Raw genomic sequence first — 12779 nt, forward strand, 5'->3', positions numbered from 1 at the left:
ATAAATATATACTGATGTGATTGAACGGGCAGCAATGCTTTTAGACAGTTTCTAACTGTGGATTTGAAGCTGTTATGGTTTCATTAAACACCTATTAATGTGAATGTGTTTCTAATACCAGTAGGAAAGTAAAACAAAACATATGGGTTGTGACACAAGCTGTCTGAAACAAAGGCATTCACAGCTGCTCGTCCGGGAGCTTCCTGCTTTTCTGTGGCTAGGAGCAAGCTGGTATTGAATATGGGTGGAAACATAATGCCCAACTAAGAATAATTCAAATGGTATTGAATTAATTCGATAAAGGGACAAGATCTGCCTGTCCTGACAGACCCAACATTTAAATTCCTAGTCCAGGGAGCTGCAGTATAACAAGTTAACAGGATGCAGGATTCTAACAATATATATCACATAAGTCTAAGGATATTGCGCAGGCACCTTACAATTACTGTAGCACATGTGGAATATAGACTGCAGCTCTGGTCGCCCCACTTGAGATAGATAAGTTAAACTGAAGAATCCAGCACCGGGCAGCTGAGCTGCTCAGTGGAATGGAGGGGCTTATGAATGAGGTGAGAGACAAAACTGGGGTCATTTAGCTTTGAGCAAAGATAATTAAGAAGTAACATGAGTGAAGTTTTTAAACCAGCTAGCTGATTGTGTGGTCTAGTGGAGGCTGTTGGACAGACCAGAAATCGGGATTATAGGTTTATGTTAAGAAGGAATATATGTCTCAGTAGTAAAAATTCCAAGTGGCACTTTACAGTGTGTGATGAATAGGGAACAGACTTACAGGGAAGGTGGTGGAGTCCAATAGTATTAATGTGTTTAAGCAAAGGAACAAATGTGTAGAATATAACACACTCAGTGAGTTTTGTGCATGGGAGGAACCAGCTGAGGGAAGATAATGCTGGTCTTGTATACAAGAGAAGGTAAACAGGAAAGTCCAGCTGACCATCTCTAGGATTCATTATTGTGCACCTCTGCCATGTTCTTTCTTCTTCATCAACTCTGTAAAGGACGCTCCTTATCTTTTTAATCTCTTCTGTGGGAGCCTTCGTAGGTCTCTAATTAGTTTGGTTTCCCTTCTCTGGGCCTATTCTATTTTCACTGTCTCCTTTTGGAAAGGGACACAGTGCGTCTGCACATGGAATGAATGCCATTCTAATATGTGAAGTATTAGTCTCTACCCTTTACAGAACACAGCCATTGACCACCACTGTGCTTTGAGTGGAGGTCTTCATTGTGCTGCCCACGGCAGCACCTGGACCTTTCTCCTAGGTGTTTAGTCTCTTTAGAACAATCTGTCTGTAGGAGTAGCTCACTGTTCCTCCCATTTGCACTTGTCAGGCTGAGTTCCATTTCTCAGCGCGTTACCCTGTTTACCTGGTATTTTTTGGGTCCTTCTGAAGTTCTTTTCACTCCTCTCTAGACCTGAATAATCTGAATAATCTTGTGTTAGCTACAGATTCTGATTCCACATGGGTCAATTCTTCTACTTGATCATTGGGAAACATATGAAATATCACTGGCCCCAAGGTGGATTCTTAGGATACCCAGCTATTAACTTCCTTCTGTGGTGAGCACGGAGTGCTCATTCCCACTCTTTGTTCTCCATCTCTTAGCCAGTCACTATTCACTTGCCTCTGCCAGTGATTCCCCCACCCCACATGTTGCCCATTAGCGTACTTCCTGTGGAATTAGGAGGCCTTACCGTACAGTATGTGTGTTCCACCGATGGTTGGCTGTATGTTCTGTTTGCATTTGTTTAGTGTCTGGGCCTCTTTTACTGTTCTGGAAGTGCTGCCTGTAGTGATTTATTAACAGCAGCCACAGGAATGCAATATGTATGCTATGTCTGACTCTCTCGCTCTGACCACACTTCCCTTTGGAGCGAAGTGCCCCTCATAGATGCAAGGCCTTCAGATGGGCCTGGTCTTTGTGATGCAGGGATCGGTGCTAAGGTAGAGCTCTGACCGTTGGGCAATAAATCTCAGATGCACATCGCAGCATACTGTAACCCTTTCACAGGAACCCTTTCAAAAGCCTTCAGGGCTGCTACGCCTGTATAATGACATTGCCATATGCCTTCATTCACCAAGCCATAATTTATTCTTATTCATAATTATCAATAATGTATCCCCGTCCAGGCCTATTAAAATACTGAAACTTCACAGAGGAAAGCACAAGAATGCGCAGGACAAAATTGGAATATTTCAGCCCCTTCCATGGGATATTGGGAATGATGAATGTTACACTACTGCTGTCCATCTTGCTTTTGTTTAATTATCATTTTTGTATTGTTCTTGTCTCTGGAGACTCGATCTGGCAGGACTGGCTTGATGGATTATGTATGAAATCCAGGTCAACACATCCAAGTATTACTGCCTTGTAATTTGCTGCGCCACAGAGGCCGATATAGATGCCTTGTGTTATTAATTATGCCAATATATTTTCATGAGTAATGTGATTAATTAGGCTGTATATATTATGACTCCGCCAGACCTGTTCTGTTAGTGTGTTTGTTCTTGGATGGAACTGATTGACTTAGAGTGAGAATCAGAAACTGCAACATAGATTGTCACATTTGTTTTCCTCTAGACTGTTTGTTTGTGGAAAAAATAATATTCCATAAAATGCGTTTTTATGCAAGGACAATATAAGATATTGCGGGTTGGTGAGGGACATAATCTGAATAGCAATTCATAGCCAGGAGTACATTCAGTCCAGGGAACAGGCAACTGACCTGACAGATGTTTTAAAAACGCCCTCCCTCGCCTTTGTTACTGATTGTGATGCTAAGAGCATCCCAGTGCCAGAGGGCAAGGGGCTGACTAGTATTGGATAGTGAGTGTCAGCTGGCCTGAGCAGTTCAGCGTGCCCCAACTTGCTATGGTTACAATCTATATCTAAAAGGTACCATGTAATATGTCACTGGAAAACTAATAACTCCCTGATCATTAATAATCTTCCGTAACATATGTGTGGGATTTACATGACAAGTTGTGGATATAACTGGAATGATAACGAACATGTGTTTAAACCAGGTAAGTCGGAGTGTTGGTAAACAAGGAATATATATATACACTTCTCTGCCAGCGTGGTCATCAGGTTGAGACAATGAAATTCTGTTTACATATCAGGTAAACAAAGCTATTAAGCTAACAAGTGGGGCAGGAGACAGCATAGTGCCTATACCTAGCAGGAGAGAAGCTTGGGCTGGGTTTTACTTTTCAAAGAATGCATTTCAAAGATTTGCCGGTCTATAGAGACTGGGGTCTGACCCTTAAGTGATAAGCAATTGAATCAACTGATTCTATACAATATTACTGTATTACAAAAGTTTATCAAGTGATGAGCTTTAGGAATGCCCATGACACACTGGTGATTAATATCATGTGATTTGTATGTATTAACACTACATAAGGAATTATGGATACTTATTATTAGGCTTTACAGTTTGTGACCAAACAAAAGGAGAAACAAGCTTTCTCCAGACAGAAGGGAAGGCAGCTATCGACCTGTCTCCAGAAACTAAGCAAGGTGTGACCAGAAAGGATGGAAGCCCTTTTTACATAGAAGTCAAGAGGAAGCTGGGAAGCCCAGAGGAAGAGAACAGCATGAGGTCATCCTGCCTCTTGAAACGAGGTCATTGAACTTTGGAAGAGATAAGCAAGGTCAAGGGCAGAAGCCATCTTTGGCATTCATCACTAGACAAACACGGGGGCCAGAGCACTTGCAAGCTGAGAAATCTGGGTCCTTCAGCTAAGGGGGTGGAAATCTCGGGGAACTGAATCAACATGAGAAACCCACTTGGGCAAAGCTCTTTTACCTGGGCAGGCAATGTTAGCCAGCAGCTTGTACTTCTGTGGAAGGTCCTGACTGAGGGAAAGTTACCCCTGGCTGGAAAAAGGAAGATTGGTGAGAGAAATCATCGTGAACAAAGCCTGTAACCTGGTTAGGTTAAGTTTTAGACTATTAGATGCATGTTTTCACTTTGTATTTGCTTGTAACCCTTTCTAACTGTATTTCTTTTACTTGGCATCTCTTAGCCTAGGTCCTGCGGCTAATCGATTTGTTTTGTTGTTTTCCTGTAACCCAGCTCAGTGCAGTGTTTGCAGGGCAGGGTGTATTTACCACAGTTAATTAGCGGTGAGGTGCCTTTAAAGTGACACAAGCACAACAAACCTTACTTCTCAGAATTGTCCAGGAGAGGGCTGGATGCTCCAGGGTACATGATTTTGGAACACGTGCTGGGGTCATCTAGTGGGATCCTAGGGGAGCCTGGGCCTGCCCACTCCACTGGGCTCTGACCCAGCACCCCAGGAGGGTCAGCAGCATTGACCCCTGGGCAAGGTTGTGGACCCTCTGTGTTACCCTCCCAGGGGAACTTCCTACCACACCTCTCTCCACTTCCAGTCCCAGGTAAGGAGAAAGGAAAATATAAAAGGGAAACCAAATTGTCCACCCCAACCAGACTCAGCATGCAGTCCTTGGCATGTCAGGGAGGGTCTCTTTTGAGCTGAGTTGCTCCCATTTTTACCCAGTCTCCAGCTGGAGCAGGCTCTGCGGGGTTGGAGGGCAGGGCTAGCTGGGCCCAGTATAGTCTCTTAATCTCTTCTGTTCCATTCTGGGGTTGAACCATGGCTAGCGGAAGCTAGAGTGCTGTGTGGGCCTGTAGACTTGCTGCTGGGATCAGAGCTGCTGAACCAGGGCTGTCTTGCACACGGGCTGTTTCCTGCACGCTTGTAGACTGGCTGTGACCATTGCAGGCTGGGAGCTATAGCAGCAAAGCATTGCAAGACACCCAGGGTTACAGGGAAGGTGGTGACACAACCCCTCACTGGTCTGGATTGCAGCCCCAGAGGACCGTGACACTGATGTAATCTTACGTTTGTTCAGAATTTTAAGGTATGATGTGACATCACATTAGCTAGCTCCAGCTAACACCTTCTAGTCAAGGCACATGCTAACATTAGGGTGACCAGATGTCCCAATTTTATAGAGACAATCCCAATTTTGGGGTCTTTTTCTTATATAGGCTCCTATTACCACCCTTCCCCCCCAATCCTCTGTCCCGATTTTTCACGTTTGCTGTCTGGTCAGCCTAGCTAACATGATCAAAGTAAAGCCTGTTAGGAAGGCACAGCTTTAACTCGATTAGTTTAGCACATGCTGAAGAGCGTGTGTTAGATGGAGCTAGCCAATGTGCTCTATCCTCAGACCATAAAACCCTCCTCTACACGAAGCCATAGATAATAAAACCTGGCCACCTGGAGCCCCATCTGAAGCCAATGGGACTGCAGAGTCCTTCCCTGACAGATCCAGTTGCAGGATCTAGATTGTACTGTTTACCATTTGTACCCTTTATTTATTTTGAATTTGAAGTTAGACTGGTCAGTTTGCTTGCTGTGTCTCATGCACAGTTCAATACTTTTGGGTTTTGGTTTCCAACGTTGCAGGGATGAATGTAATTTAAAAGAAAACATAAAAAACCCTCACCCTGCTTTCATTGAGTTTATTCAAAAATATTGAAGGAGCCTTTTCTGTTTGTATTGGGTTTGTAAATCACATTTTTTCCCCTTTGAAAAGCCAGAATATCGGGTCTAAATCTAGTTGACAGTGTGGTCCATTGGAAGACTGGCTTATGCCCCCCTCAGCATACTGCAGCTCGCAGAGGGGTTTGCACTTCACAAAGAGGCTTGATAAGGTGTTGTCAATTTGCATACTTGGAGGAGAGGATGGAGCACTTGCAGTTCAGTGCACAGTGGGAACAATCACATGTGGACAGATTTCAACAAAGGGTCTTTCAGGTGAAACAGCAGTTTGCTTGGCCTCTTACCCTCTGTGTTAGCTTTGAGTCTGTGGACTAGAATCTCCCTCCCAGTTCTTGCAGGACCCTATGATGCAATCATGACATCGTGTGATGTCCCAAACAGTGCTCTGACCTCCCCATAGGACCCAGCAGCTGGGCTCCAGCAGGAGGAAAGCCCCCATTAAACCTAAATCTCAGCAGTGGTCAGGAAATGGTCATGTGCTCCCCCCACCACCCAAAAAAAAAAAAGTGAAAAAATCACTGGCCAGTCCCTGTTTTCATCTAATATGTTTGGCAGTTCTCTCTGTTGTGAAAGACCCTCCTTAAGGTCTCTTGGTTTTCCACTGAGCTGCACCTTGTGCAGTCCTTTACACTGGTACAAAATTTGTGCAAACGTGCCACCAACCCAGAACAGCAATGCATTGCACTTAAAGCACAGGTGCAGAATGGTGGAAAACCAGGGCCCGTGTTTTCTGCATCGAGATCTTTGTGCTCAGGATACTAAATCACCACAGAGCTGAGGACTGTTGTATGTTTTGTTTCCATAAAGGTCAAAGAAGAGTCATCCTCCTTTAAGTGCCAAGAAGAGGCCTTCTACCTTCTGGTGCAAGAAGACATTGAACAGTAAGGCTGCTGCACGGCTTTTCTTTCCCGAGCAGGCCCCAGCATGGACCCTGGTTTCCCCTTGGTCACTTTCCTTTTTGTTATGAATTAGATCACAGGAGCTTTTCTTATGAACTTTGTGTAACTTAGCTCTGATGCCACTGAACACACGGCCTTGTCCTTTTATGGGATAATGTCCCTTCCGCTGAGACTCGGACCTTCTTGGGAGGTTTCAGGAGCCCTAACTGCTCTTTGCCCATCTGGCTTTTCTTCTCATTGTAGCTGCTGTGGGACTGTGACAGGGTGCGGGGGGCCTTCTTCATTTGAATCTCACTGGCCGCTGTGAGCATGGTTGAGGCTCTGTCCTGAAGAACCAGGGCTCATCCCTGGCTAAATTAATGCCCCATTGACCATCCATCCTGCAAATGCCCTGCCTGTTCATTGACACAATCTTCAGACCACCACGCCCACTTAGTAATGAGGCTTTCTGACTGGCTTTCTTTGATCTCACTAGTCTCATTCAAATGGGACTGCTTCCATGCTTTGATGGTTTGAGGCTCAAGAGCTTGCACCCTGCAGGATTGAACCCATAGCCACAAAGCAAGACGAAAGCTGCCTCTGGATGGCATGTGTCCGTATCTGCATTCAGGCCCACTGGGTTCACTGGTTGAAGCATTTCAGTCCATTGCAGGCTACTTAGGCTTTTCTCCTCGCCCAAGCCCTGGTCTTTGTCAGCTGCTGCAGGCTGGCTCTGAGCAGTGGCTCTTTTCCAGGTTAGATTCACTTACCCCGTTTCCGATGTTACCAGTCTAAGTGGATGTCATTAAATGTTTCTGTGAGTGAGAACCGCTTGGAGGTTGTCTGGCAGTGACTCAGGGTTCCCACCTTCATTGATATTCCTAACTGCCTGGTTGTTTCTTTACACAGAGACCATAAAATATTTTAAATTTAACCTGTGCCCAGCACAAAAGCGCCGAGTGAGATGCTGATAGTTTTTGTGTTTGTGTAGGAATTGCAATGTGCTGCACTCCTGGCCTCCAGTGATTGTAGCAACCTGAACTGGTGGATGGGTGCAGTGCAGTCCCCCAGGGACCAGACGTGTTTGTTCTCACCTACCTCTGCCTGCTGTGAACAATGATTAAGACTATAAGAATAGCCAGACTGGGTCAGACCAATAGTCCACCCCGCCCAGTATCCTTTCTGACAACAGTGTCCAGTGCCAGGTCACCTAGGAGGCCAGTTGGCAGAGCCAGAAATAGACTGCAGGTCTCACGAGTCTCAGTCCAGTGCTCTGTCCACTAGGAAACCCTGCCACTCGTGAAATATGAGATTTCATTCCTACCAAAATGTTTGTTGTTAATAATGACAACTCTGGATATTCTTGATATCTGCATAAACGTCCAGCCCCCTTTTGAATTTCTGAAGTTGCTGGCCCCAGTGGCTGTCTGTGGCAATGAGTTCCACAGTTCAATTACACATTATATGAGAGAGTATTTTTTTTATCTCAATCTTTTCATTATCTCTTCCTGTGAAAGTTTTTTTCAGGACCTTGATCATTGTAATTGTTCTTCTTTGCTCCCCCTCTAATTCTGCAGTCTTTAATGAGATGGGGTGACCAGTCCTGCATGCAGTATTCCAGCTGAGGCTGCACCACTGATCTGTGTGAAGGCATTAAATATTCTTTATATTATTAGGTTTCAGAGTAGCAACCATGTTAGTCTGTATCCACAAAAGGAACAGGAGTACTTGTGGCACCTTAGAGACTAACAAATTTATTGTAGCATAAGCTTTCGTGGGCTACAGCCCACTTCATCGGACGCATAGACATCTTCTTGCTGTATGTTCCAGTCTGTGCATCCGATGAAGTTGGCTGTAGCCCACGAAAGCTTATGCTCAAATAAATTTGTTAGTCTCTAAGGTGCCACAAGTACTCCTGTTCTTTATATTATTGAACATCCTAGTCCTTCTGCATCTTAACATTGTATTTGCTTTTTTGGCCACACTAAGCAGAAGTCTCCCATTGAGCTGTCCATTGTGATGCCCAGGTCCCTATCTTGAGTTGATGCAGTTAATCTAGACTCCAGTAAGGTGCATGAGTAGTTTAAATTTTCCCCTCCAGTGTGCATTACTTTGTGTTCATCAACCCTGGACTTCATTTCCCATCATGTTGCCCATTCCCCTGGCTTGTTTAGGTCTCTCTCTAATTCCTCACCATCCTCTCTGGTCCTGACTGGCATAAATAACGCTACAGTGAAAGACCCGCGACTGGCCCAGGTCAGCTATGTCAGGATCACGGGACCCAGACTATGGGGCTATAAAATTGCAGTGTAAACGTTTGGGCCTGGGCTCTGAGGCCCCACAAGGTGAGAGGGTCCTAGATCCTAAGTTCCAGCCAGAACCTGAACATCTGCACAGCAATTGTATCGCCCCACAGCCTGAGCATCAAGAGCCTGAGCCAGCTGATCCAGACCAGCCATGGCTGCACCGTGGGCCTTCGTTGCAGTGTAGACATACAGTAAGTGTCCTATGCACATCTGGCTCCCTCACTACTCACCTCCCTTCATAAATATATTAACACAGGGACGTAGTGTGGAATCCTGCTGCCTCCTCTGTTAACCTTTTCCCATGATGCAAACTGACCATTTAATTGTATTCCTTGCTTTCTGTGCCTCAGCCAGTTTTCGATCCATGACAATACTTTGCATCTCACTGCTTGATTACTTAGCTTATTTGAATGTAAAACCATTAGGTCAACTGGTTCTCCTTTATCCACTGCTTTTCTGACACATTCAAAGAAGTCTAAGAGATTAGTGAGACACGATTTTCCTATGCAGAAATCCTGCTGGTTAGACCCTATCACGTTATGATCGTCCAGGTGTTTTGCTATTCTGTTTTAATTATCATTTTAACCAACTCACCAGGTACAAATGTAAGGCTCATTGCTCTACAATTCTCCAGATCACCCCTAGAGCCTTTTTAAGCTATACATACAATATTAGCTGCCCTCCAGTCCTCTGGGACAGTGGATGTTTTCAATGAGAGACTGCAGATTTTTGTTAGCCTCTGAACTACTTCAGCCCTATGCTCCTTCAGACCTCTTGGCTGGACCAGCTGGCTTAGTAGCTAATTCCTTTTTAAATTATCAGTTTGCCCAGATCTCTTTTTCTGCCACCTCAGCCTCTGAGTGCCCCTCTGCTTTGTTACCAGAAAGGAGCAGGGGCGATGTAGGAATCTCTCCAACATTCTCTGCTGTGAAGACTGGGGCAAAGAAATCATCTAGCTTCTCAGCCCTGTCCGCATCTTCCCAGACTGCTCCTGGTAACCCCGGGTGATCCAGCAGATTCAACAATTCTTTCCCAGGCTTCTTGTTTCTGACTGAGTTAAAGACTCGCCTATTCATTTTTACACCTTTAGCTATTTATCTCCGAACTCCATTTTGGCACTACTTTGTAAGGGGCGATGATTCCATTTCCCTGAGGGGAATAAAGGAAGGGGCCTGTTCTTTTTCACCCCTATGTTGCTGCCTGGCAGCCTCCCAGCAGGTTGCCCTTCTACGTCCATCCTTCGCTGGCATGAAGAAAGTGTGTGGATGTGATAAGGGGAAGAGGACTATATATGGGTAGCAAAGAGGTGTGAAACGCCATGAGCTGTGCTTAGGCCAACTCCAGAATGTACAGACTCACTAGGGAGAGGACAAGTGACCTCTCTGAAAAGCCCAGTGATGCCTCCACTTCTCAGCCGGCTTGAGGAGTCTTGGGAACAGAATCACCAGGAGATTACGCTGTGTTAGGCATCTGGAAATATGCCTTCCCCTGCGAGTGGGGCTGGGTTCACAGGCAGCGACCTAGGCTTGTGCAGTGGGACAGAGGTTCGGTTTAAGAAAATGCAGTTATCACACACCTGGAGAAATCTATTGAATTAGGAAATAAAAGACTTCTGGGTAGCAGCCAAGCAGGGACACCTAGGAGTGCATCTTTTAAGACCTGAATGGTGCAGGAAAGAGAAGGAATCTTCAGTGTTGCCTGTGTTAAAAGGGAAATCTTTGGGCGGAAGGGATGAATGATTATTTCCAAAAGCTAGAGGGGAGCTCCCAGGTGGATTCAAGTGAAAGACCCAGACTCAAGCTACAGGGTCTGAATGGAGGAGTGGGTAGATTGCAGCATGGTTTAAGATAAAGGAGGGTGCAGGAAGTACAGTAGAGGAATAAAGACAGAGCGGATCAGAAGCTGTTGTGTGTCTGTGTGGGGCCTTGGTTTGATTTGGTGGGAGTGCAGTTTGTTACATGGTGTGAGCGGTGGGATCTGCCCATGGCCACAGCTGGCATCCAGCATGTTGATGGGTGTAGCCTGTGATGGCTTTCTGTTGTGTCTCTGTGATGAGGCTCTCTGTCTATGACTGACCAGGCACCCTCTGTAGCTGTTCATGCTGCCGTATGTACTGGGACAAAAGAGATGCACTGCTCACAAGGCCTGCACGGTATCAGCAGGATGGACTGGGGGGAGCCTGCCCGGGATGTGGCTGTGCTGCAGAGACATAAAGGCCTGTGGAGGTGTTGCCAATATCCTTTTGTCACCTGGCACCGGTGCTGAAATTCTCTGTGGTGTATCCCTTAGGTAGGACTGTTCCCTGTCACCATGGTGCATGGTGAAGGGAGTCAGGGATGGGGAGGTGCCCACCGGGCCCCATGTTCTAGCTACAGTCAACTGTTTAGGCCAAAACATGACAAATAACCCATTTGTCGGGCAGTGGAGCTGTGTTGGCCATAACTTGGATGTGGTGACAGCAGGCTGAGAAACAGTCACCCTGGTGCATTACTGGCAAGTCCTCGCTTCAGGGCCTGCTGCCTATTTTATTTATTTGTCCTAGAGCTGTTTGGAGTGAGAGTCCTGCTCCTAACAAACTAACTGTAAACACAAGTGCTCATTACTACTACAGCCCTGAGCTTTCAATTCCCAGGGCCGGCAGAGAACGGGAGCAGCCCTGTGAATTGGCCAAGCACTGGAGATGCAAGTCACATACAACAGCTACACTGGAGAGAAACAGACAGCAGCTTGAAGCTGCCAGACACCATCCTGACAAGACCCAGTTGCTTGGAGCGTGTCACTAGTCCCTCCTCAGGAACGGCCCAGAAATAAACCAGCAAAGTGGTTAGTTCAGCTCCTCTCCCCCAGGAAGGTGGACCCTCGGGGAGCTGCTGATTGCGAGATGTGTGAGAGCCTCCTTGCCATAGCAGCTGCTTCTTTGGTGAGGCAGGCCCCTGTGGCTGATCGAATAACACCTGCACACCGGGCTGGGGTAGCAGCCACATGGAGAGCAGGCCAGCAGCTCAGCCCACTTTCAAATGTGACCCATTCACCAACAGTGATAACATCACCTGAGAAGAGAGAAATTCCTTTCATTTTAACCAGCAAGGCGGCCTGAGATCTCTCTCCTTACTCCACGTCCTGGCAGGCAGCTGTGACCCAAAGTCATCCCTGCCCTAGGCTGATATCATCGCCATCGAAATCAAGGGTGAGCTGCGGCTGAATTTCTAGCTAGGCTCCTGACCAGCCTGCAGGCCCAACTTTCCTTAGCATGACCTGCCTGGACTGCATTGTCTCCAGCTGCTCCTAGTGCCTGGGTGTAGCTGAGCAGACACCAAGCATGCTACAGGCTAGGACTTGCTTAATTTCCTGGGGGCAGGGAGCCGAGTAGCGTCTGTGTTCTTCATGAGATCTGTTTGGTAATCCACCGCTGGACCCCCTCTGCTCTCCTGCTGGGCTTCGCACCAAAGGCTGTGTGCTCATCTCTCTCGCTGTGCTGAGATTCAGTCGTGAGCTGGAGTGAAACTGCCTCTCTTCTCAGTTTAGCTCTTGGAAGGAAAAAGACCTCAAACCAGCCCACAGCTGAAAACGCCTTATAGAAGCTGCGGTCGCAGTCAAAATTAAATCAGAAAATGAACTATTACTCAAAGTGGCTTGGAGTTGCTCAAGATTTATATGCTTTGGGCAGCTCGAACTCTATTTGCTGGGATGAAGGATACCTAGGGAAAGCTCGGCTGCTAGCGCACCGTGACCGTTTGCAATTTCACACCACTTTAAACTTGCTCTCATTGAGATTGTGAAGATGAAAAATGTCTTTATTATAGGAAGTCACAGGTCCCTGATTGGTTGCTAAATGTGTTTTAATGTGTGGTGTGACTGCTAAGGATTGGGAAGGAGTGCGGGAAGGGGGCGCCGGGCTGGTAATTTGAGCTCACACAAGATTCCTACAAGCCAGAGGAGCTCAAAACAAAGGAATTATTTTCAGTCTCCCGGCTGCTTTCCCCACACTGAGCTGGCCAGTGCCATTTATTGCAGGCCAGTGATGTGGCTTTTCACACTCT

At 46.4% G+C, this 12779-nt stretch overlaps 1 protein-coding gene across 10 annotated transcripts in view; it reads left to right on the forward strand.

Moving 5' to 3' along the window:
- The window catches only part of TNRC6A (trinucleotide repeat containing adaptor 6A), a 196303-nt gene that overhangs the window by 49751 nt on the left and 133773 nt on the right, over nucleotides 1-12779 (forward strand). For all 10 annotated transcript variants that reach the window (XM_030578707.1, XM_030578701.1, XM_030578702.1 and 7 more), the window contains exon 2: nucleotides 6363-6436. In XM_030578707.1, coding sequence (XP_030434567.1) covers nucleotides 6363-6436 — 74 coding nt within the window. The remainder of the gene's footprint in view (nucleotides 1-6362; nucleotides 6437-12779) is intronic.

The sequence above is a fragment of the Gopherus evgoodei genome, chromosome 10 (genome assembly GCF_007399415.2).
Source record: "Gopherus evgoodei ecotype Sinaloan lineage chromosome 10, rGopEvg1_v1.p, whole genome shotgun sequence".
NCBI lineage: Eukaryota > Metazoa > Chordata > Testudines > Testudinidae > Gopherus > Gopherus evgoodei.